This window comes from Mustela nigripes, chromosome 4 (assembly GCF_022355385.1).
Source record: "Mustela nigripes isolate SB6536 chromosome 4, MUSNIG.SB6536, whole genome shotgun sequence".
NCBI lineage: Eukaryota > Metazoa > Chordata > Mammalia > Carnivora > Mustelidae > Mustela > Mustela nigripes.
In genome coordinates this window covers 89219093-89243198 of record NC_081560.1, presented here as the reverse complement: position 1 = coordinate 89243198, position 24106 = coordinate 89219093, and the positions used below count along the sequence as shown (strand labels likewise).

Here is a 24106-nt window from a genome sequence, read left to right as displayed (position 1 = left end):
AAATGCCATACAACGTAATAATGTAGGATTTTAACTGGGCTCAACCCCACCTCTTGCACTCACTAGCGGGGGGACTGGGCAGGCAGAGGGTCACAAACCCCACGCATCGCTCAGTTAACGTCTCTGAGAGGAACGTCCGCACAGAGCGCGCAGCTGTGCGGCCACCACAACAGCGTCCACGGAACTCAGCGGAGACCAGCGGAGACCAGCGCCCCGCAGGCACTCACTGGGGTGTCTACTGCTACTGCAGAAGGAACCTAGACTGGTAAACAGAGCACTAAACTCGGAGTCCTCGGATGACACAGACTTGAAACCTGGTTCTGAAACTAATGGCTGTTTTAGCTCCTTAATGGTGCCCCATCTCCACCCCCTGCAAAGGGAGATGTCATCTCACTGGGCGCGGATTACCTCAGGTGACATGTGTACAGCCCCAGGGGCACAGACGGGGCTCCTGATAAGTTTGTTAAATTCTATCACTGGAACAGAAATGCCAACTTCACAGAGTCAGAAGTGACTGAAAACTGCCTGATGCCAGAAGACCGGCCTCAATTCTATGGCTCAAATGGGCTTCTCCAAATCATGCTCTCCGAAGCTTCCTTTCCACAAATGAACTGGAAGTTGTGTTTAAGAGCTCATCTGTGCTGACTTCTGGTCCTTACCAAGCTAAAATCTACTCAAATGTCCTTCTCTGTACAGCAGGACCTAAGAGCTGGCCCCAAAGCTCCAGATTCCCCGGAATTTACCCCGGGGCTCCCTCTCAGACATGGGTTTCTTCTTCCTGCCGTTCTTCCCCTTCTTGCCTTCCTTACACCAGGAAGCACCTCCCTTCACCCACGAAGTCAATCTAATCCACAGTGAGAATGTAAGCAACTTCATGCTTCCCAACTTTGTCATGGTTTCCCCTGGATCAAACTGCCCATTTTCCACTCCTTTATGAGGAGCAGAAGGGACAATGCTGCTTCACTCCACAACAAAACAAGACCAATGTCCAAGGTCATCTCAGGCGTGACTGCCACTCAGTGGGACCAAGTGATGGGAACCTACCATCTTGGCAAAGCAGGAATGAGTTAGCCTAGTGTTCCTTTTTGCTTAAAGGAGTTTTACAACATGGCTAGATAAAAAATATATAGAACTTTTATGTTATAAAGTGTACAAATAAATGTGTAAACCCACAAACTAATTAAGAAATAGAATATTTCTCTCACTAAAGTTCCACATTTGCCATCCCCCAGAGAAAAACCACTCTCCTGAACAGTTTATCATCCCCTTACTTTTTCAGTATGGTATTAAGAAAAAATTCATAAACACAATATATAAACAGGACAGCAGCATTAATCATGTTAATACGTCAACTGTATCAGCACGTAACATGTAAAAGTCTTGTTATGCAGCAAAGAGTTAACACAGGAGAGACTGCTCTCCCTTCAAGGGCATCCGTGCAAGGCTGGCCCTCGACCAGCATCTGGACTTAGGATTTCAAGGAGCGTTCTCATCATTCCACAACTGGTAAGAGTGGCTCATCGTGCCTAAACTGCATGTACAAACAACATGGTTTGCCCTAAACACCTGCTTTCCTTTTGAAAGTCTGTAATCGGTACATGCAAGGCCGAGGCAGCCTAAGAGACCAGCTCCCGGCAAAGCCCTGGCGAGAGTGCCCAACAGCTTCCCAAGCTGACACCCTGGCCTACCTGCTGTTAGCACACGCTGCAGAGAGAGAGATGCACGCATGTGTGACTCCCCTGGGAGACAAGTCCTGGAAGCCTGGCTTCCTCCAGACTTCACCCCACGTGCCTTGCCTTTTTGTAATTTTGCTTTGTATCCCTTCACTGTAAGAAATCTTAGGCATGAGTGTGACTACAAACTAAATCCTATGAGTCACCCTCCCACATTGCTGAATCCCTAACTGTACAATGTATATTATACATACTGTGTAAAAATTATATAAATGTAATTAGATTTAAATTCTCTTAGATGTATTTCCACAGAACATCTGATTCCATAAAAACTGGAATGATAATGCATATTTCTGAGATTAATTTTAACATTATTTCTAAAAAACTGATTCATGTTTTACAATGTCTGGCTATGGCTCATTCTTCTTCCACCTATAATTCTGTCGTATGATTACATCACTATTTATGTATGTGTTCTGCAGCTGCTGAATCGCTGCAATGAACAACTAACTGCATTGTTTCCACGGTTTTGCTATCCTGAGCAACACAGCTATGATCTTACATCTCTCCTGGCGCATGTCTATGAGAATTTGCTTCTCTAGGGCACATGCACTTCTCTAGGTACAACTATTACAGATATTCAGTGTTATAAAATAAAGCCAAATTATCTTCCAAAGTTTCTGTGTCTCTAGAATATTCTCACCAAAATCTTAAGAATGTTTAGAGTATCAGATCTTCAAACTGTCTCGTTTCTCTATAATTTTTAGAACAGTATGTATGAAGAACATAATCAAATGGCATTTAGATTCTAATCTGCAGATGTTTACTGAGCATATAACCTGTGTCAGGGCCTGTGCTAGTTGCTTTTTTAAAACAATACCTCACATATCCTTTTGAAATAAAGGTATATTATTAACTATGTTTTATGTTAAAATGAATGAAATAAAACCTATAGGCCAGCAGGAATTCTGAATTCTCTACTTAATAATTATCTTAAAGAAAAAAATGAGTTTTAAAATCCCAGATACCTACACACACTTTCTCTGGTTAATCCCTAGGTGTAGGTAACTCACAACCCCAGCGTGCCCAGGCCTGAGCGGCATCCAGGGCCATGGGCCTTTCAGTGCTAAAACCAGAAAAGGTGCACACAAATTGAAGACAGCTGATCACATCAGCCTTCTTGAGTGTCAGGACACCTGCATACTTACTTTGTTCTCAGGAAAAATCACTTTCCTCTTTAAGATTTTCCAAATGTCAATTTTTCACTATTTTTACTATTTGTTCATTCATGCAACTAATGCCCTTGGTTGAAATGAATATTAAAAGAAACAGTTAAGAAAAGAAAACGATTAATTACAAAAAAAAAAAAACATTATTAGGAGACTTGTGGTCTGGTGAAAACAGCCGGCTAGATATAGCAATTTTTTATACATATAACTATTAGATCTATAACAATCAAAACACTCATCTCTATAGTTCTTGGTCACATAAAGTATGGTTTTTTTCCTAATCTAATATCAAATATTTTATGAACTCCCAGGTTTCCTATATGACTACTCTGTGAAAAGCTCCCCTTGAATTATTATTTTATACTACCTATTTTTTCATTTAATCATGTATATACTTCCTCTTAGTAGTCCTTTTAGAATTCTCAAATCTTTTAGGTTTAATCTCCTAAATATCTGACTTAGCAATCATTAAAGAGATTAAAGGTAAAAATTAACAGAAAAAAAAAGAATTAACCCAGTGTTACCTTTTAAATGTATCAAAAACACCTGAATCATCAAAATTAATGGCATCGGGGTGTCCAGGAGGTAGACATACATCACCAATATGAATTTCACAACATGGAATGCCATGCTGTACCACAGTCAAGCTTGGGTAAAACGATGACCAACCTAAAATTAAATCAAACAGCAGTTACATAAAGGATATAGATGGACAGAAGGGACCCTAATTATTTATTCTACAATATACCTATCACTTCCGAGCCTTAAAAATAAGTTATTAGTTAAGTCCCAGATTTTTAACATATCCTTTATATTTGCCAAAAAGCAAGTCCAAGTATTTTCTTCAAGCGATGCAAAAGCTCTCCAAAACTAGTTTAATTCAGCATTTTATTAATACACAGAATTCATCAATCGGCATTTCCAGCAATTTACAAGATAGTTAAGTGATAGATGATGATGACTGAGACCATGAAATATATTGCCTCTGAATTATCATTTTTAACATGGTGATGTTGTAACAGATCTCAGAAAAGTGACTCAGATATATAGCATATCTGGTAATCTTAAACCAAAATGCAATTACTGGAACACTCCATTCCCCAAACTATACCAAGATAACAGAGAGCTGCTTATATAGTGTGCTATGCGAGTCTAAGAGTTCCTACCCGTGGGAGGGACAGCCCGGCCTGACTCCTGCTAAAACGCATACACATCAGTAGGTATTATGATAAGGCACTTCCTAGGGTAGTTCTCTGAAGTTTGAAAGAAGTTCGCCCTTCAAGTTTTTTTCTTAATCATCAAAGAATTGTGACACAAGACATAGTTATAGATTTAAGAAGCTTTCTTTAAAAAGTTACTATAAATTCAAATTGAAGCCCTACCTTTATTTTTAACATAGAAAGGGTGGTCCAGCTTACACTCTACAGTAAGTAAGCCATCTTCCACTGTACCGGGATCAAAAGTCAACTTCAGTACAGACTCGCCAAATGATACACTTTCTTCATGTGATAACAACTTTAGACCATCAGAACCATAGCCCTGAAAATACATGCATAGAGTGAACAAACAGGCAAATTTTAATTCAACACACAGTGAAGTTCCTTACATGTAAGACTCTGTGGAAAAAGGTCACAATAAACAAGACAGGATCCCTGCCTGTAGGTCCTCCCTTTCCACCCAGTGATGATGAAAGGCTCACCTATAGATCACTACCATGTAAAGCAGACTGGAATTAGCATTTTAAGTTAAGTGTAAATGATGCTAATGGACTTTAATGAAGGGAGGTATAAACTCCAAGAGAGACTAGGAAGAGCTTTCAGCTCCCACTGAAACTGGGATTTAAAGGAATGCAACCGCAACCGAGAAGGTAGAAGAATGTGCCTCAATGCCAGGAACAGCTGAAACTGGTGACTGCTCTGGAGAGTGCTGAGTATTTGCTAGAAATACGGGCGAGTTCAAAGGTGAGGCAAAAAAGCCCAAGAAGGAGAGGCCAGTTAGTAAGGTGAGTTTTAAGGACTGGGGAAGTGCCCAAACCTTCCTTCGAGAGGGTACTGCAAGTCAATGAAAGTATTTTACTAACAACGGTCCACTTTAAGAAGATGATAAAGTCTGCAGAATAAAAGGTGCCTCTGGTATCCAATTTCTTTGAAGACAGGAGGAAAGAAACCCATTAGTCTTATTCGACAAGGGCTGTGGTGGTAGAACCAGGCTAAATTTAAATTCAACCAATATTTGAGCAGTGGGCACAAGCCAGGTGCTAGGTTCTGGAAACACATTAACTACACAGGATCCCTACCCTTAAATTCACAGAGAAACCAAGGAGACCGACAGGCCACCGGCAAGCTTTAGTACACAACCGTTCCTCCACTAGCGGGAGGAAGAAGTGACGGAGGAGGGAAGGGTAACTGCAAAGCATCTTTAGAGAAACAGAACTGATCCGCTAACTATGGATGGAGGAGAGAACAGTCAACTTCTTGGTTTTTAATCTACCAATCAAGAAGGTTAACAGTATGTTTAGAAGAAGGGAGGGAAAGGAGGCCAAGAAGAGGAAGAAAAAGGTGGGTCCAGTCTCTGTTATACTAATAAGTCAAGCATAAAGGACTGGTTGATAGCCACATGCAGATGTCCAACATGCGGGGGAAGGCTACAGCCATATATTTGTAAAAAAAAAAAAATTTCAGAATCTTCTCATTCTTAGGGTTACGAGACATCCAAATGAATCCAGCCCCATTTTACAGATCAGGAAGCCAACACGCAGCAGACTTGATAGTCTGCCCAACACTGATCACACACAGCTGCTGAAGAATCAGAACCAGAGCTCAGGTCTATGTCCAACAACAGAGCGCCTTCCACAGGCCCACCAAGGAGCTGCTGCTGACCATATGGGCACAAAGGAAATGGTAAAGAAGTGCCAAGGGGCAGAACCTACTTTCACACTCAGCACCATGGGCGGAAAAGCCACCAGTCACAGAGACGATGACAGCAGGGACCCGAATTTGTGTGCCACGCTACACAAATCAAGAGAAGACGACTCACTGAGTCAAATGTTGCAAAGATGCCAAACAAAGCAAGCAGTCTCACTAGAAATCAGAATGAAGCTAGGAACCTTTGAGACAATTTGAGTAGAATGGCAGAGGCTGAAGTCAGACCAGACAATCTTGATTACAAGTGAAGAGCAGCAAGAGGGAAACCGGAAGGCAGCTGAGTCGGGACTATTTCTCTCTAGACTCAACAGTAAGTAACTGCAGGATCAAAACAGGAATTTTAAACAAGCACAGTTCACATGCCCAACTTCTCTGCCTATAGTAGAGATAGAGAATTTCGAGATTTCAAAAATTAAGATTTTAAAGATACCAATTGACATTTCTGACACCTGCCACCTACAGCTTTTGCTTATCAACTTAAAAAATGCCAGTATTTTATCAGATCACTTAGAAAGTAACTTAATATAATCAACTCTCAATTATCCATTTGGGAATTAACTCCTTTGTACCTTACCTAAGAAAAAGCCTTGGTTCATTTGTTCATTTTATTTTAAATGCCAGTTTAGTCTCCCCCAACATAGAACATACAAAAACAGCTAAGAAATATATCTTTTTCCCATCTAAGAAAGTATGATTACAAAGGTAAGCCTTAAGTCACTGTGGTGCTCCATCTGGCTGAGCCGTAACACAGAGTCACAAAACCTCTTCCTAAAATGTAAGATGTCACTTAGGCACGAAAGTAAACAGAGAATGCTCCTATAGATTAGTATTGAGCTTGGTTGCCTTCTGAAAGACTTGGAAGTTTTACGAATTTTAAATCCACCTTGTGAGTGCCCACTTGGAGATCCTCCTCATTATCACAGCCTTCGGATCTAGCAAAATCTTCAACATCCTGCCATTCCTTATTGCTTCCCTTATGAAAGCACAGTCGTGTGCCTGAAGTTTAAGTAAAAAAAAAAAAAAAGAAAAAATTAGGTATGTGCCTAGCATGCTATACAAGTCAGCTATAAAAATTCAACCATTCTTTCACCTTTCAGAAAACAGTGCCAAGCAGTTGAAGGCCAGGAATTGCACCAGCCCAAATCATCATCATCAGAGAGGGAGGACATGCAGAAAATGCCAGATTCTGACTCACTATTTGCCTATGGAGAAAAACATCAGAAACTTTTTTATTTTGTAACATATTCTGTTAATATCTGTCTTTATCTCAAGGCTTCTGGCTCTCTCTCTCTCCTCCTGAATAAATAACTTAAACTGTAAACTTAGGGGAAAAAAACGCCTTTGAAAACTGAACTTTTTGGAAGTTTGGTTCAACATACGTTCCCACTGGTAACAAAAATAAAATGGAAACCCAATCGCTAGAACAGTGAGACAATTTCCCAGCTGTACGTGCTTCCTAAGTACTTCTGAGAAAAGGAAAGTTAACATATTTCAACTGTTGTGCAAACTTCGTAAGTTTATGCTCATGAACACACTCACCCTTTCGTGTCTGACTGGTGTTTCCTCCTTCCAGTGATGATGAGGGAAGGCTGGCTCGCTCTTAGAAGAGGACACGGGTGGAGGGCGTGCATAGGAATGTAAACTTTTGCTAGTAGCTATGATGTGTACAGGAGATGATCTAAAATAAGGAAGCAGTTTTAACCATAAAGCAGAGGTCCTTACAACAGATCTTTCTTTTTGATGAAAAGAACTTCATATTCCTAATACCAACTTACACATATAATAAGACACTTATGGAAAATACTAGTAAAGACTTCAAAGATTTCACTTGGAGAACACTATTCCTTAACTTCTTACCCAAGCCTTCTTCACACATGCTAAATACCATTCTTTTTTCAAATTTAGCCATGTATTTTTAAATTCCAAATTATTTGTTCCTTTATTCAGACATCAGTAATTACACACAAACATGCATACCCTCACTCATGAAGGCTCACGTACAGGGCTCCCTGTCCATTTCTCTCCTCTATTTTGACTCAGGGCATCTAAGCTGAATGGGACCAACATGGAACCCTCCACCTACCAACCACCTGTCACCGAGCAGAGGAAATGAACTACCTGAAGCTAAAACGTTTCAACTTATTATAGCAGAAAGCAGCTTATTTGCAACTTCTTGTAATGGACACTATTTCTTGTTTTCTGATACAAACATACGGAAAAGCATCTACTCACAAGGCTAGTTATTCTCCCCCAGGACCACCTTAGAAAAAGGCCAACCCTTCCCGGAAGGGGGAGCAGTAGGCAGCCTGCCCAGCCAGGGTTAGCGGCACCATGTGCTCAGCTCAGGAGTTCGGAGAGCAACAGGGAGGAAGACTGCAGGCTCTGGGAGAACAACCCACCCCCGAAGGGCCTACATCAGGACAGTTCTCGGAGGTGCCAAACAGGAAGGAATCTGGGCCGTAACAGAGCAAAGTATGTGCAAGTCTGTACTAACCCTCTTAGCTGGTTAAAGGGGGAAGGACATCTCACTTTCCAGGTGTTCCCTTACTCCCTGAGAAATTGTGTTAGCCCCACGATTTTTATGTTATCCTAACACTTTTTCATTACGCCTTTGCAGAAGTTACTTTTTGATAAGGGTCTATAAAACTATGCTTTCATGTTCATGTCCCTTCTTAAATAAAAACCCCTTAGGGGTGCCTGAGTGGCTCAGTAAGTTAAGCACCTGCTTTCAACTACAGGCATGATCCCTGGGTCCTGGGATGAAGTCCTACTTTGGACTCCCTGCTCAGCCTGCTTTTCCCTCTCCCTGCCGCTCCCCCTGCTTGTGCTGTCAAATAAAATCAAATCTTAAAAGAAAAAAAAACTCGCCAGTTCTGGATTTCAAAATACAAATACTATTTTTTATTTTAAGATTTTATTTATTTATTTAACAGAGAGAGAGCGAGCGAGCGCACAAGCAGGCAGACTGGCAGGCAGAGGGAGAGGGAGAAGCAGGCTCCCCGCTGAGCAGGGAACCCGATGCGGGGCTTGATCCCAGGACCCCAGGATCATGACCCGATCCGAAGGCAGCTGCTTAACCAACGGAGTCACCCAAGCGCCCCAACATTTAGACCTTTATGATATTAGAGAATGGCCAGACTGCTAAATGTCCTTAAGTATATCTCTGCCTTCAGGACTAATAAAAGAAATTGGGGTTTATGAGTTCTTCTGTTGAACCATTTAAGGAGAAGTAACAAGGCAATGTTCTAAAATGTGTATGGCCTAAACATTCTGTAAAAATTAACATGCCATACGTGTCTGAAACACCCAACACAACTGGTCTCTTCATCCCTCTACCTATGCAGGGGTAATGTAAATGGTACCTGTCCTTAACCCCTTGGTACTGTACAGTTACGGACTTCAGACATCCAAAGCTTACTAACACTGTTTAACACACTATAAGAAGCTGCATGAACAGCCGCTGACAGTGTGAGGAGGCAGGCCAGACAGCAGAGCGTGACTCTTGGTCTTGTTTCCCAGGAGGAAGGGAAGCACAGAAGATGTTGCAGAGAATAAGTTTTTATCTTTGGGGAACTACTCCTTCATGTTTTTATTTATATAGATTATCTTCTGAGAGGTTTACTCAACTTTCCGTGAGCTACACTATTAATTCTCTTAAGTTTGCTGTTAATAAATAAATAAATAAACTAGGAAAAAGAAAGTCCAATAGGAAAGTCAGGGTTGGTTTGTTTGTTTTTCATTATAAACAAATTTTTAGCTTTTTGACTATTTTTCTTGGAAATTTCCCATGGAATTAAACTGAGAAATTTAGTTAACTAAATTTAATTTGTCCTAATGGAGACCAACATCCCACTGAACAGAGGAAAAACAAAATAATTTAATGGGTTGCAAGAAACCGAGGGTTTCACACATGAAAAGTTTATTTTTTAGCAAAGAATTACATTAAGTTAGAAGTACTACCAAAATTCAGTTATTCCTACATCCCCTCATATGGACTATCTAGTCTGTCTACCCACACAAGTACAAATCCACTTCTCTCTCCTACAAACTATCATATTTATCTAGGTATTTTCACATAGATAATTTTCTTTCTTTTTTTTTTAAGATTTTATTTATTTATTTGATAGAGAGTGAGAGAGAGAATGAGAGGGGAGAAGAAGAATCCTCATGGAGAAGGGAGCCCAATGCAGGACTTGATCCCGGGATTCCGGGATCGTGACCTGCACCAAAGGCAGTCGCTTAACCAACTGAGCCACCCAGGTGCCCCATCACATAGATAATTTTCTAATTTTAGGGATAATTAATGAAACATTACCCACTAACGTCTCTCTACAAATTTTAGTTCAAAGCTTCCAGAATTTCATAGCACAAACAACTCATTTGCAGAAAATTTGGTCTGGGTATATGAAATAGTGGTGTTCACTAATGGCAGTCCACTTTTCTGAAGTTCTAGATTTAACATTAGCAATTATAGTTTTCACGAACAGGTAAGGTAACGTAAGGTTACATACACTGTGGAAGAAAATAAACCTAGATCAAAAGGAACCAAACTCAAGGTTGCTAAGACTTTAAAATAAAATATTTATTACAACTATGGTTTTTTAGACATAGTGTAATTTTCATTTCTATAAGCCTAAGTATCTAATAAAAGTATTTCTTGGTCTGGTTTATTTTTGGATGACTTTAATATACTTACAAATATTTCTGACTCTGCGGTTCTGGTCCCTTTTATCTACTTCTCAAAGTATGAAATCATGATGCCAGGTGAAAAAGCTCTGTAATCACTACAGAACAAAGAACCTAATTCGAATGACTTATAAATTCTAATTTCAGTAAACCATTCATTAGATGGTTAATAGCATTATTACTTTTAAAACTAGAAAAAAAATAGTTCTCTGTAATGACAAACATTTTCAGTAACAATATAGTCAGTGTTCCCACCTGTTGTAGAACGAGCACTGCATAAGTGGGCTCTGAGGGCTGGTGGCGATATTTGCTAATTCAGTCAGCCAATCCACCTCATTTTCACCGTAAGTATTTTCTGATATGTCTGAGGTATTTTGGTTCCAAGATGGTCTTGGATATTCTTGATGTGAAACATCTGAACTTAGCTGGTATATGGCAGATTGGGTAGGGTCACTCTGAACAGCCTGAAGTTCAGGGAGGTCATCTGCAAAGAAACACACTTAAAATTATAAAAAGAAAATTGCTAATGCAGGGAATAATGTTAAAAATTAAGCTGGAAGAGAAGTCCTTAAATGTAGCTAATTTATTTTGTGGGAAGTATTAAATTTGAAATGTTTTCTTGGATGAGGAAGTTTTGATCTAAAAAAAGGACACCTTCTACATTCAAGGGTCAACAGCGCCTGACAGAAAACAGACCAAACAAATGTAAATGTACTAATGAACTTGAATTACCATACCTCTTCCCAGACCAGAAAAAGTCTGTGTCTTCTGACTTTTTTTTTTTTTTTATAGCTCACCTGGCATTAGTCCATAGGCCACCAGAGATGTTTTTAGGTTTACAAGTTAATGAGGAATAAGGCATTTTATGTACACACATGAGTTTACTCCCGTTCTTTATTACCCTGTTACGGAAGATTACTGCAATAATGAGAAAGATTTTTTAAAGATGAGATCAATAGGTCATATTATAAGTTTTAGGTACTACTTATTCAACTTAATCTATGCTGAATTATTTCTTTTGAGAAATTCTAAACTCAATGATAACTACTGGTTATGTTTTCTTAAGGGTGTGTTCCCAAGGCTCATGTACACACCATGGCTATGAACGCCAGCGAAGACTGAATTCTAAAAAACCTGTATTAAAAAAAAAGAAAAGGAGAGAAGAGAAAGCATCTTACAGGCCTTGAAAAAACTTCATGAAACACACCTACAACAAACTGCTGATCCACTGCATCCCTTCAATATGTAAAACAGAAAATTCTTCTAGCCTTAGGAGTCCTGATCAGCTGTTACTATAAAGTACAGACACAGAATTCTTACTCAAGGCAGTTATCTCAGAACAGCCTATTGAAGCTGAAATGTCTTACTTATTAAGTATTAATTCAGGATATCCACTAAGTAAACAGAGTAGAAGCCACCCCCGTTTCACTGAGCAGCTGAAAAACATCACATTACGCAAACTCCACCCTGTAACTCTCGCACTGACCTAGCTATCCCCCTTTCCCCACTGCTGACAACCTTCTTGGACCAGCACTTCTTTAGTTACTGCATAGAAAGGGTTCATTTGTCTTTCGAGCTCAGGAAATTAACTGCTTTTAAACCCAAGCAATGAGGAGGGGTGCGAGTTTTTGTCACCCACTGGCCCCGACTTCCTGATTTCCTCTTGAAACTGGTGGGCTGGTGGACAAGCAACTACCCGAACAAATGGGCGCTCCGTGCTTAATGGCACCCACCACTCGGTGACTCACAGGGCCCAGCAACCCGTCAGCATTCAAGCAGGAAATGTCCCAAGAGCTGTAGTATCTCCAAATTCCCAAAGAGTGCAGCAGCACGTAGTCTCCTCTGTCCTATCCCTGGTAAAGGGAAGATGATCACAGCCTCTCGGGGGTTTGCAAACATTTCAGCAAGCCCGGCATTAAATGCAGACAGAGCCAAGCTGAAAAGCAGGGCCACAAGCCCAGGTCACTCAATGGGTGCTGACTCTTCAATACCAACCTCCTAGCAGTACAATTCCAAGTCCTACCTGCGCAAACCTACACACTTCTACCGGCCACACATCCCAAGGGCAGCTTGGCGGCACTGATGACCATAAATGACAGATCCTCCAGTTTCAAGGGTCCGCTGTAACCTGCCCATCGCAGCCACAAACCAGCCACAAGGTGGCCGAGCACAATGTACTGAGCTCACCAACAGGTCTCAAAAATCACAGGAGCCACAGGCAGGATTTTCCGGAGGTGTTTAATGGCCCGACCTTTACTCAGGACAGTGGCTTACTTTGATAATTTGTAAATGAGTTTCGATTATGACCATAAATAGCCCAAAGTTATGTTAGTTTTAAGTAATATCTTATAAGCAGTAACAGTGGAATGCTGAAAACTCCTAAGGTACAAAAACTTCACATACTTTGAAGCGGTTTAAGGTAGGTGGAGAAGTGGACCAAACATAGAATATGAATCTCAGACTCCTAAAAAACTTTTAATTTTGTTTACCAAGCTCCATGTGCTCGTCACAGGAGTTGTATCCAGGCGAGGAGGGCAAGTTTTCATTACACTGCAGCAACTCCAATGAGTCGTTCATGCCTGAAGCGCGCTTGTCCATCACCAGCAGGAGTTTCTGTACTGCATTAGGCATCTGATTTGTCTTCACTTCCCACACCATGTTATGGTGCTCCGACTTCAAATAAAAATAATAAAGAAAAAATGTCAAGTCGTGTGACCTGGAGATTATAGAGGTATCAAATCTGTCAGAGACTCATAATGTTACATCTTAATCATGTATTACCATCTGTATCCCCCTCAAATCCTTTAGAGCAGGCAGACTCCCTGACTCCCAGACTCCGACCATGTAGTCAGCACTAAATTATACCCAAATCCAAAAGGATTCGTATCTTAAATTTATAATACTCTTTTCTTTAAGGTGCCTCGTTAGTACAGTAGGTAGCATGTCAGTCTCACAGTATTTTCTTTAATAGAATAATAGCACTATTATATATACTTTTATTTCTTTAAGAAACTCTGAGACCCAAATAGAGAGACCAAGAAAACCATTTTCTCAACTTGTATCTTCAAATTTCAAAGAAAATTAACAAACTAAAAAAAAGGAGAAGAAAATTAACAAACTTGCCTCAGTTAAATTTTTTAAAAAACTGAAGAAATATTCTATTTTTTTCACTTTTAAAGATTCTATTTCAATTTCTCTGTTTACCAACTGTGTTATTTTGTTCTCTTATCTGAAAGTAAAGTTTAACATACTTAAAATAACATTAAGAGTTTTTTTAAAATGGCCATATAGTACACTTCTCAAAAAAAAAAAAATGCCACGTTTTCTTTATGAGTTTGGTACCTAGCCATCATAAAAAGGTACCTGTCCTTATTATTTCTAAAATGAGTAATAATCATATGAAATTTAAACAAATAGTAAATCTATACTCATCTTAAGCCTATAAAGCTATCACAAGGAAGAAAACATAGATTTTTATACCTACATAATTTCTAGCAAAGTCTACCAACTAAATTTTGTTGGAAAAGTAAAATGTGTTTATACCATTTACACTCTGCCTTTGGACAATGATCGAATTGGTTATTTAACTGGGCTGACAGCAGCAGGAATATTTCCTGATTTCTCAGACTTTATTCCAAAGCTCATTTAAAAAAAAAAAGTACTAATACACACAAGAAAACTAACATGACATAGTTTTACCCCAAAATAAAACAATAAAATATACTGCACTTTAAAGTCACTAGAAGGGGCGCCTGGGTGGCTCAGTGGGTTAAAGTCTCTGCCTTCGGCTCAGGTCATGATCCCAGGGTCCTGGGATCGAGCCCCGCATCTGGCTCTCTGCTCCGTGGAGAGCCTGCTTCCTCCTGTCTCTCTGCCTGTCTCTCTGCCTACTTGTCATCTCTATCAAATAAATAAATAAAATCTTTAAAAAAAAAAATAATAAAGTCACTAGAAGTCTAGTACTCTTGCCTCTGGTGATCAAAAATGCAGTGAAAAGATGTTAACTGCTCAGTATTTATACCAGAACTTTCTAAGCCATGACATAATCACCAACAAACACTGGCAACACTGACAAATTTTTTTCTCCAAAGGCTTTTTCATGATCTTTTTATTATGAAATATGTTTTCCTAACTGTAAAATACATAATCACTGTGGGGGGAAAAAATGGAAAAAAAGAACTTTTTTAATAAAGAAAGAATTACTTTTTTAAAAGAGATTTATTTATTTATTTTAGAGAGACAGAGAAAGAAGGCTTCTCTGGGTGGGGAGAGGGGAAGGAGCAGAGGGAAAGAATCTCAAGCAGATTCCCTCCCTAGTGCGAAGCCCTATAGGGAGCTGATGTCAGGATCCTGAGATCATGACCTGAACCAAAATCAAGTGTCAGAGGCTTAACGGACTGAGCCACCCAGATACCCCAGGAATGATGACTTCTAATCCCACCAACCAGATTTAGATACTGTTACCATTTTGGTATACTGTTTTACAATCCAATATCTTTTTCATGCAGACACCTACAATCATGTATTTTCCTCCATACTTTGTATTATACATAATTGATATCTTTTTCCTTAGCGTAAGTTCTTAAGCATTTTCCTATGTCACTAATTTTTTTTACAGATTGATTTTACATCGTTCCATAATATACCAAAATTTCCTTATCTCTCCTACTGCTGAACACACTATCCCCAGATTTTTCACTCTTCTAAATGTATGAATTTTCAAAAAAAAATATCTGCTTATATCAGATTATTTCAGATTTCTGGAAACACATTAGTTGGTGAATGGCAATTAAACATCTTATGGTTCCCAATGCATGCAGCTAAACTGCCTGTTGCCTTACTTTATTTCTAACATTCTACTTCTGGTTCTCTCTGCCTACACCCCTCAAAAATGACCCACATCCTAGCCACTGTTTTAAGAGTCTTACTCAATACTGACAAAGATGTTCTATGAAGTAGTGAAAAGGGCACTGGGTCAGATGTAAGGAGTCATGAGTTTTGATTCCAGCTTGACCACTTACTAAATATCTGATCTAAGTGACTGAGCTTCTCACTGACTCAGTTATCTTCATCTATGAAACAGTTGCTCTACTTTCCTCCTAGAGGGGTTGTGAGGATAAACTGAGACACAGTGAGTCAAAGAAATGTAAAATGACTTCTTTACAAAATGTTTTATCCCTCGACTGACGCAGGGCAACCTTCCACGTACTCTGGGTACTTAATATCCTAAATAGAACAGTTACTGAAAACAGTTAATGACAGGAGACCAGAGAGCTCGTTTATTCAGCTTCAGCAATTTCCTCCCTCAGAAATATGACAAGTTATCCAACACATCTCAATAAAAGTCACCGGTCATGCCATTACTTCAGGCAAGTAACAGTTCATCTAGAAGATGTCCAAGGCGTTTGCAAGAAATGGACATTTTTTCAGTTCAGTACAATTTATTATCTACTAATTAATCACAGTCTTACTATATGGTTAATAGCAAATCTGCAGGAGTATAACAAGTAATCTCCTGCAAAACTGGTAGCAACAGGAGATGTGCTAACGCGAACTGATTTCTCAAGCAGAACTGGCCAAATCATTATTCTGAACCTCCACTTCACAATGCAAAAATCAAGCACACTTTAGCTAGATCAGTGATTCTCAAGCACAGGATTATGTGTGGTTCAAACAAAATGATGCCTAGGCCCCACCTCCAGAGAATATGATTTCTTTGGTCTGGGGTACCACCCTGTGAGCTGTTTTTTATTTATTTCATTTTAAAAGAATACCAGGTGCACTGTGAGAACAAGTGAGCTAAAAATGATTACTAAATTCATTTTTATTTAAATATACATATTCACTTATTTAATACACATTATATACAAGACACTAAACTAACTGCAATGTTGGACCTCAATGATGAACAATTTGTCTTCAATCTCAAGGAATCTACACTTTAGTGGAAACATATAAGCAAATTATCACGGTTCTACACAGCAGGGCTTGGCCACAAATGGGTAAAAAGGAAGGAAGAAAAGCCTTCCAATGACAGAAACTCACATGAGCAAACTTGAAGAGTCTGCAAAATAATGGATAAAATAAAAACAACACAGAATCCAGTATCACTAGAAGGGAAGCTGGCCTTGTGTGTCTTGTGGTCATGGATATGAAGGCTGGAAAGGTAGACTGCGCCAGCATCTTCAATCCTAGTTTACGAAAACTGGTTTCTTTGTTTTTGGTACACAAGAGTAAGGGCTCTGAAATTAGGCTGAGTTTATAATCAGATTTACTACTTATTAGCTATGTGTACTGGACAATCTACTCAAAATCTTTTTGCCTTGTTTGTAAAATGGAAATAAAAAAACACCTACATAGGTTGTTGTAAAGAAAGACTCAGTGATCTAACAAATGTAAAAAGCTTACAGTAGTACCTAACACAGAGCAAGCCCTCAATGCAGAGTGGCTACTATTTTTATTAGCAATTATCAGACAAAGGGGAACACTGAAGATTTTTGAACAGAGGTCTGACGTGATCTGAACTATAAACATTTTCTTTGAGCCTATAAAACAAATCATACTGAAACATGGTATAAGTATGCAGAAACATCCATAACTCATATTTAAGGGAAAATACACTAAAAACAGTGTATTCTCATTTCCAATTCGCCAGCCACCGGCTCCCAGCTTCCTTTGCAAGAGTTCTTATAAAAGAAAATTGGTAGTATCAATGCAGATTCCCTATTGAGCAATGCCCAAGACATGAGAGGAACTAGTCATTCTGAGTTCTTTGAACAGCAAGTATTCCCAGTTTGGACAGCAGGTTTGAAGTCTTTTCATGGAAAATATTCCAACATCTTAAGTAAACACAACACAATTTAACCTTTCTTAGCGACTCAACTACTTATGAACATCTGTTGTACTATGCTTCACGAGATGTGATCTGCAAAAGCCAGCCAGTGACAATCTTAAACTTGACCATTTTCTCTTGCTTATGAAGTTCAGAGGTCACAATGTACCTATGTATCTCCTCAGCGCCACCCTTCAGTGTACAAAACAGAGGCGCTCCAGAATCCACAAAAGCAGAGTTGCAACTCTTCTTATCCTCCCCTTTCCTCTGCAGAACTTTTTGGCCTTCTCCATTTTCCAACTAGATTTTCTCTTCCCCCATCAGTGGGTCTTGCACTGTCCCCGCTCACCATTTACAGTACACTAACGTCTCCGCAACTTCTGTCGGTTCTTCAGTCCCTTGTTCTCGTGATCTACCAACATCCCCTCACAATATTCTTATAAAAAGCTGGGGAAAAAAACATTTCAGTTTCAAAACAGAGCTACTGCCTACTAACAAAATACTCACCAAGTATTTGTTGAATTTGAACTCTATGTGTGTGCTCCTCTCACTGCTCAAGGCTATCAAACTGTGATCTTGAGATAATGCCAAAGTGCTTCAGCAAACCTAGTGCACAGTAAACGGGAGTCTAGACCTAAGTCTAAAGACTGGAGGTTCCCTCCCGCTTGCCATGGAATGTGAGGCAGGCCACTTAACCTCAGCCTCATAGCACCTGCACTTACTTCAATGGGCTATTGGGAAAATTCAGTAAAATAAATGAAAACAAAATTCAAATCCCTAGGGGCGCCTGGGTGCTCAGTGGGTTGGGCCGCTGCCTTCGGCTCGGGTCATGATCTCAGGGTCCTGGGATCGAGTCCCGCATCGGGCTCTCTGCTCAGCAGGGAGCCTGCTTCCCTCTCTCTCTCTCTGCCTGCCTCTCCATCTACTTGTGATTTCTGTCAAATAAATAAATAAAATCTTAAAAAAAAAAAAAAATTCAAATCCCTAAATGAATGTAAATTTTTTTGTCTCAGACTTTTCTGCCAAACTCTTTGAGGGAAGCAAGACCTCTGATACGGTAATAAAAAAATACCAAAAGGGTCCGTACTCAAAAATTCTCCCCCACATACATTACGCCAATTAGACATTCATTTTCATAAACAAGTTTCTCTTTCAAATATCTCCTGGTAGAGCTAACCCTATTGTTCATTCATGCTTTTGCATACAGCTTTGGTATTACAGGATTTGACATAGCTTGCCCTGTACTGTGGCTAACTCTGCAACTACACCAGGGATTCTCAAAAGGGAAGAGTAAAATTCTCCAGCAAGCTATGCTTTGAAATGGCATCTCTAGCATTACAAATTTTTATTGGGTTGACATGGGAAGTTTGTATTGCTTTTGTTTGCAAACTGTTGTAAATATCCAACATATCTTACAGAGGTGGAGAGGACCGGAAATAGCTAAATCTCCATGAATGGACAAGTAGGAAATTAGGTTTTACTAACTGCCTACCTCCTGTGTACAGAGCATTTGACTTCCTTTAATTCCATAAAAACCTCAAAACAGCTCTGTGAGCAGTCACTCTTATGGATGAGGAAAACAGCAATGACAACTGAATGTGACCATTTTCTTCTTGAAAAGAGCCAAAAGGCATAGACAAGAGAGGCGAGACTCCCATTTACAAGTGCCCATTGGTCCCTAAATCCTTAGCTTTCCATCCTCAAGGATATCATGGAAAGGATTTCTTTATGTCCTCCCCTAATCCCAAAAGACTTTTTTACCAAGCTCAAATTGTTGGGGGTGTGTGTGTGTGTGTGTGTGTGACAGAGGTCATGCTCAATTAATTTAGATCTCTGACATGAGAGATCGCTTCTCGGCCTTTTGGCTAAGATCAAGTGTAGATCTCTGACATGAGAAATTGAGATATTTAGATTATAGTGGTCGCCCCTTATCCAAGGTTTCCCTCTCAGTGGATTCAGTTACCCAAGGTCAACCCAGTCTGGAAACAGTTAATTCTCCTGCTGACCTAAAGTCAGAAGGTCAACAGCAGCCAAACTAAGTCACAATGCCTAGGTCATTCACCTCACTTCATCTCACCACATAGACATTTTATCAGCTGATGTAATCACAAGGGTGAGTACAGGAGAATAAGGTATTCTGAGAAAGACCACATTCACACAACTTTTATTACAGAATATTGTTCTATTTTATTACTAATTATTAATATCTAATTTCTAAATATCATAAGAAAAACATAGCATACAAAGGGTTCCATACTATGCCTGGTTTCAGGCATCCACAGGACTGGGAACAGATCCTCCACATGTAAAGAGGGATAAACTAGTGTAGCTTCATCAAGGGAACTCAACAGAGGACCCTAACACCCTTGTTAGCAAGCTAAAACAAAAGACAAAAGCGGGGGAGGGGGGGGGAGCAAAGACCGAAATGCTAGGAATACATTACAATGTAGATTATACATTATAGTTAAACATGTATTCACAGATGTCAAAATTATTTCAATTTTTAAAAGACACCATGTAGATTATACATTATAGTTAAACATGTATTCACAGATGTCAAAATTATTTCAATTTTTAAAAGGTAATAACTTTAATTCAAAACTAAGGTTGGGAGTCATCTGTTACCGCTGGTTAGAGGTAAATAAATCTACAGCACTTGGTCGGGAATTGTTGGTAGGACTTCCTAGTATACACAGCTCCCTATTACCCTCCTCCCGTCTTATAGCGGCAGCCTGAGCTGAAGACTGGATGAAGTACAGCCTTGTACAGCCTTGTTGGCAGTACTCCTTTTAAAAACGATTCTTGAAGACTGCTGAAGAACGAACTCTAGGTAATGAAGCACGCGCGGCAGCGAGTGAAATCCCCCAGACACCGTGCAGCGCTTAAGGAAGGTACAAAAACCGGGCCCCCACGGTCGACTTCGCCTGGATTCTTTTTTGTTTTAATCTGCCTGCGGCAGCAGCATAGGTTGGAAGGCGGAGACTGGAAACGCCTGCCAAGCTAGGGCTCTCGGTCACAGAGGCTGCGCCTCCCGGTTCAAGCCAAGTCCATCCCCCACCCTCTTTCGCCATTCATCGCCTTCCCCTCCCCTCCCCCCATCATGTGACCGCAGCCTGGACTCCAGGCTTGTTTTTCCCCTCCGCTCAGCAGCACCGCGCAGGCGCCTCGGAGCCCATTCATTCGAAATGCGTAACAATGAGCCCCGGGGCCCAGCAGCTCCGCGAGCTTCCCAGCTCGGCCCCAGCCCCTCTCGGCTCCCAGAGGAGGCGGCGCCTCACTGGGGTCCCCCAACCCCGGCCGACAGCCCACCCGAGGCCAATCTCCGACCCTCCGCCCACACACGCGAAGTTGAAGTCAAACTTTCCTGGGCAGCCCCGGCGCCGCGTCGGCCCCTTCCCCCCGCCCAGGCCCGCCCCATCTCCGCACCCGGCCCGGCCACCCACCGCGCAACCCGGCCCGGAGGGCCGACCTCGCCGACTCCTCCCAGCCCCCGCCCCCGAGACCCCCTCGGGCCCGGCCGCCGCGAAGCCTAGGTGAACTCGCGGGAGGCGCCGGTCCGGCGGGTTCGCCACCGGCAGTTATCGGACGGTTAACTGCTCCCACTGTGAGGGCAGCCTTTGGCGGAAGAGGAGCGCGGACCCGAGCTCGCCCGGCCGCCCGGTCCCCTCGGGATCCTGCCCCTCCCTTCCCCACCCCCACCCCTTCCCGAACTGAAAGACAACAAACCCGCCACGGAGTGCGGGCAGCCGCGACGCGGGCCGCCCTGGACGCGACAACACCACCAGCGACTCGTGTACCCTCTCTCCGACTGAGGCCGGTCTCTCCGGCGCGCCTTACTGCTCCCGCCGCTGCTCTTACTCCTCAACCGAAACTTTCCTACTTACCAAACCCGTCGCCATTACCAAGTCTTTCAAGCTTCGTCTTCCCCCTCCCCTCAACCCCCCGGGGGTTGAGCCTCCTCTCAGCTCTTTTGCCTTCTTATTGGCCTATGGAAGTGTCATTCGATCTTTTCCCTTTCCCATTGGGTGAGCGCGTCGTCCGTCTCGGGAGGCGGGCTTGTATTGACTTTTGTGTTGTGTTTACTGGAGAAGGTGGTCTGTCAATCACAAGAGTGAGCGCTTCGGATTGGATTGCTGCCGAGACTCCGGGGACCAAAGCCAAACTTTGCCCCCGAAATGGCTTGTGGGTTCGTAGTCTCAGCCTTGCTCTGTTCTGGGAAACTGTAGGCAAGAGAAACCGGTTGGACTACATATCCCAGAGGTGCGTGCAGAGCGCTGTCTTGATAGTAAACAAGAGTCATAGGGACACGTGTATCAGCTCGTTTGTTTTGGTGTCTGGGACAAAAGGGAGGGGGCGGAGGAAGGGAGTGTTTTAAAGCTTTGGCCTCTTCTCTTCCTCTGGGCCTCTCTGAGCGCTCGGAGAGCCCCAGTCTCTCGCGGCACCCATTTCGGGCCATAAACAGCCAGAGTCGCTTGCTGTTCGAAGTTTGGCAGGAGGCCAAGGTATTGTTTTAGTGCGAGGGGAAGGAGATGACTGCAGAAGCGGAAGCTGTGCAGCCTCGCGAGGGACCCAGTCACCCACAAATCACAGCCCCGGGCATTATGGGGTAATAAAGGTGGTGTGGCGCTCCAGTGGGAAGAACTAGAATTCCTTTATCCTCAGTCTTGCCTGGCCACTTCCCGGACAGCAACTTCAGAGGGTTTCTTCGATCAGTTCACGCAGGGTGTGTTGAATGCCAGCGACGTGCCAGTCGCTGGGAGGCTCGGGGATGAACGCAGGAAAGTTCGGGGTCTGGTGAATTTACAAAGCTGGAAGCGGGTGGACGATTACTATGGACTTACAGAGACTGAAGCCGATCAAAGCGGTATTTTCCATATTGACCAGCGTGCTCGTTGGTTAAAGTAAATAGCAGTACAGTGTGTGATTTAAACTGAATTAGTGAATCATTATCTAAGGGTTTCTGGCGAGTTTTTGTTAACCAGTGTGTCCCCACCCCCACCCCCGACGACTTCCCATTGATGAGAGAAGAGTGTCTTTGCACTTCGTTGCCACTAGGAGCTCCTCCTTAAGTTACTAATAACTGACTCACCAGAGGAGGGTGGCTTCTTTGGCTTTATAGTTACCTTCACTTTAAACATGGCTGTCCATCACAGTCCACCGAGTCTGTAATTCATGTTCTTACCATTCACATTACAAAGGCATTATTAAGCTTTTTTTCCTTTGAACCTTAAACGTTTAATCATTAAGCTATGCTTTACGTTTTGTGTCTTTAGATCACTGCTTGTATGCTTAAAATTAAGAGGAAAACCCTACGTTATTTAGAAATCAATAGTCAACTACTGAAAAGAGGCGGAAACCATAGCTGATTATTCCTTTAATGACCCCCACCTGTACATGTCTTGAATTTTTAAATCTCCCTGAAAGCAACATATCAAATCCCAAGTAACTCTCGCGGGTTAAAAAACAAACAAACAAAAACAAGTTTTCCAATTCTTTTAGGGATTTCCTGTTTGAAGACTTGAAGCGAAATTATGTTAAAATCATTCTCCGTACCACAGAATCAAAGATTTACTTCTTGTATTCACAAATAGTATTATTTTTTCCTAAAAATAATTGAGAGCCAACAAGATGCCTAAATTTTTCACTGAGGGTAAAGGACAGGATTTGAATGTATTCTCTTTTAGAGATTTATAGAGGGATCCAAAAAAGAATGTGGACTGTGACCCTGTTATTTTGTTTTCTTTTTGGTCTTTCTATTTTCACCCTTTACTGTGGAGGATTGCTGTGCTACCTCTACAGCATGTCATTTTTTGACAAAAAGAAAAAATTGTGCAATTTACAGTCATTTAAATTAAAATTTGAAATATTTATGTTTTAAACCCACCAGGAAACTGAAAAGCTTTCGCCCCCCAAAAAATAAGTCTCCCTGTGGCGCCTGGGTGGCTCAGTTGTTAGACATATGCCTTCAGTTCCTGTCATGGTCCAGGAGGTCATGGGATTGACCTTGCATTGGGCTCCCTGCTCAGCAGGAGGCCTGCTTCTCCTTCCCCCACTCCCCCTGCTTGTCCCTCTCTACTGTCTCTCTCTGTGTCAAATAAATAAATCAGTCTTAAAAAAAGAAAAAAAAAAAGCCCTCAAGAACTTGAGCCACTCCTTTCCCCTATTCATTGGGTAAACCAGGAGGCCTGCCTTTAGCTGAAGCTTACCTCATTTTATTTATATTTTAAGTAGGCTCCACACCCAACTCAGGGCTTGAACTCATGACCCTAAGATCATGAACTGAGCGGAGATCAAGAGTCAGATGCTTAATTGACTGAGCCACGCACATTCCCCTGAACCTTATTTTAAAGGGTTTTCTACTTGAAAGTTCTTACTAAAAGCCTTACTGGAGATTTTTTTTTTTTTGGTGGACACAATGATGGTAAGAATAATTTCAACTTCAGATCAAGATATTGTACATTATTATAACGAATTATCTTTTTAATAGCCCTGAGAAGTTTTTCCATTCACTCAGAAATATTTAGTTCCTATTATTTGTTGAACTCTTTGCTTCTCTCAAAGATATAAAATCTCTTCACATTAATTTTTGTCTAAGTCATTGGGGAGTAAAATTCTAATGCTTCAGTCACACTGATTAAATATCAGTATCGGGAACTATACACCTTTAAAGTGGACAATTAGTCCTGTCTTTTGACTTTCCTGGGAAGCTAAATGACAGGATAAGTACCACATGTATATTTAACAAGGTGTGTCATCCTCATT

At 41.3% G+C, this 24106-nt stretch overlaps 1 protein-coding gene across 2 annotated transcripts in view; it reads right to left on the bottom strand.

The window, feature by feature from the left end:
- HBP1 (HMG-box transcription factor 1) overlaps positions 1–21282 on the bottom strand; it is a 29556-nt gene extending 8274 nt beyond the window's left edge. Inside the window, exons 1-8 of one of the 2 annotated variants that reach the window (XM_059397032.1) lie at positions 21229–21282; positions 13002–13185; positions 10768–10996; positions 7366–7504; positions 6917–7028; positions 6710–6822; positions 4285–4441; positions 3427–3571 (exon numbers count right to left, since the gene is read on the bottom strand). In XM_059397032.1, coding sequence (XP_059253015.1) covers positions 3427–3571; positions 4285–4441; positions 6710–6822; positions 6917–7028; positions 7366–7504; positions 10768–10996; positions 13002–13185; positions 21229–21243 — 1094 coding nt within the window. In that variant the 5' untranslated portion in view covers positions 21244–21282. The other variant, XM_059397033.1, reaches the window with a different exon arrangement.
- Positions 21283–24106: the final 2824 nt, after the last annotated feature.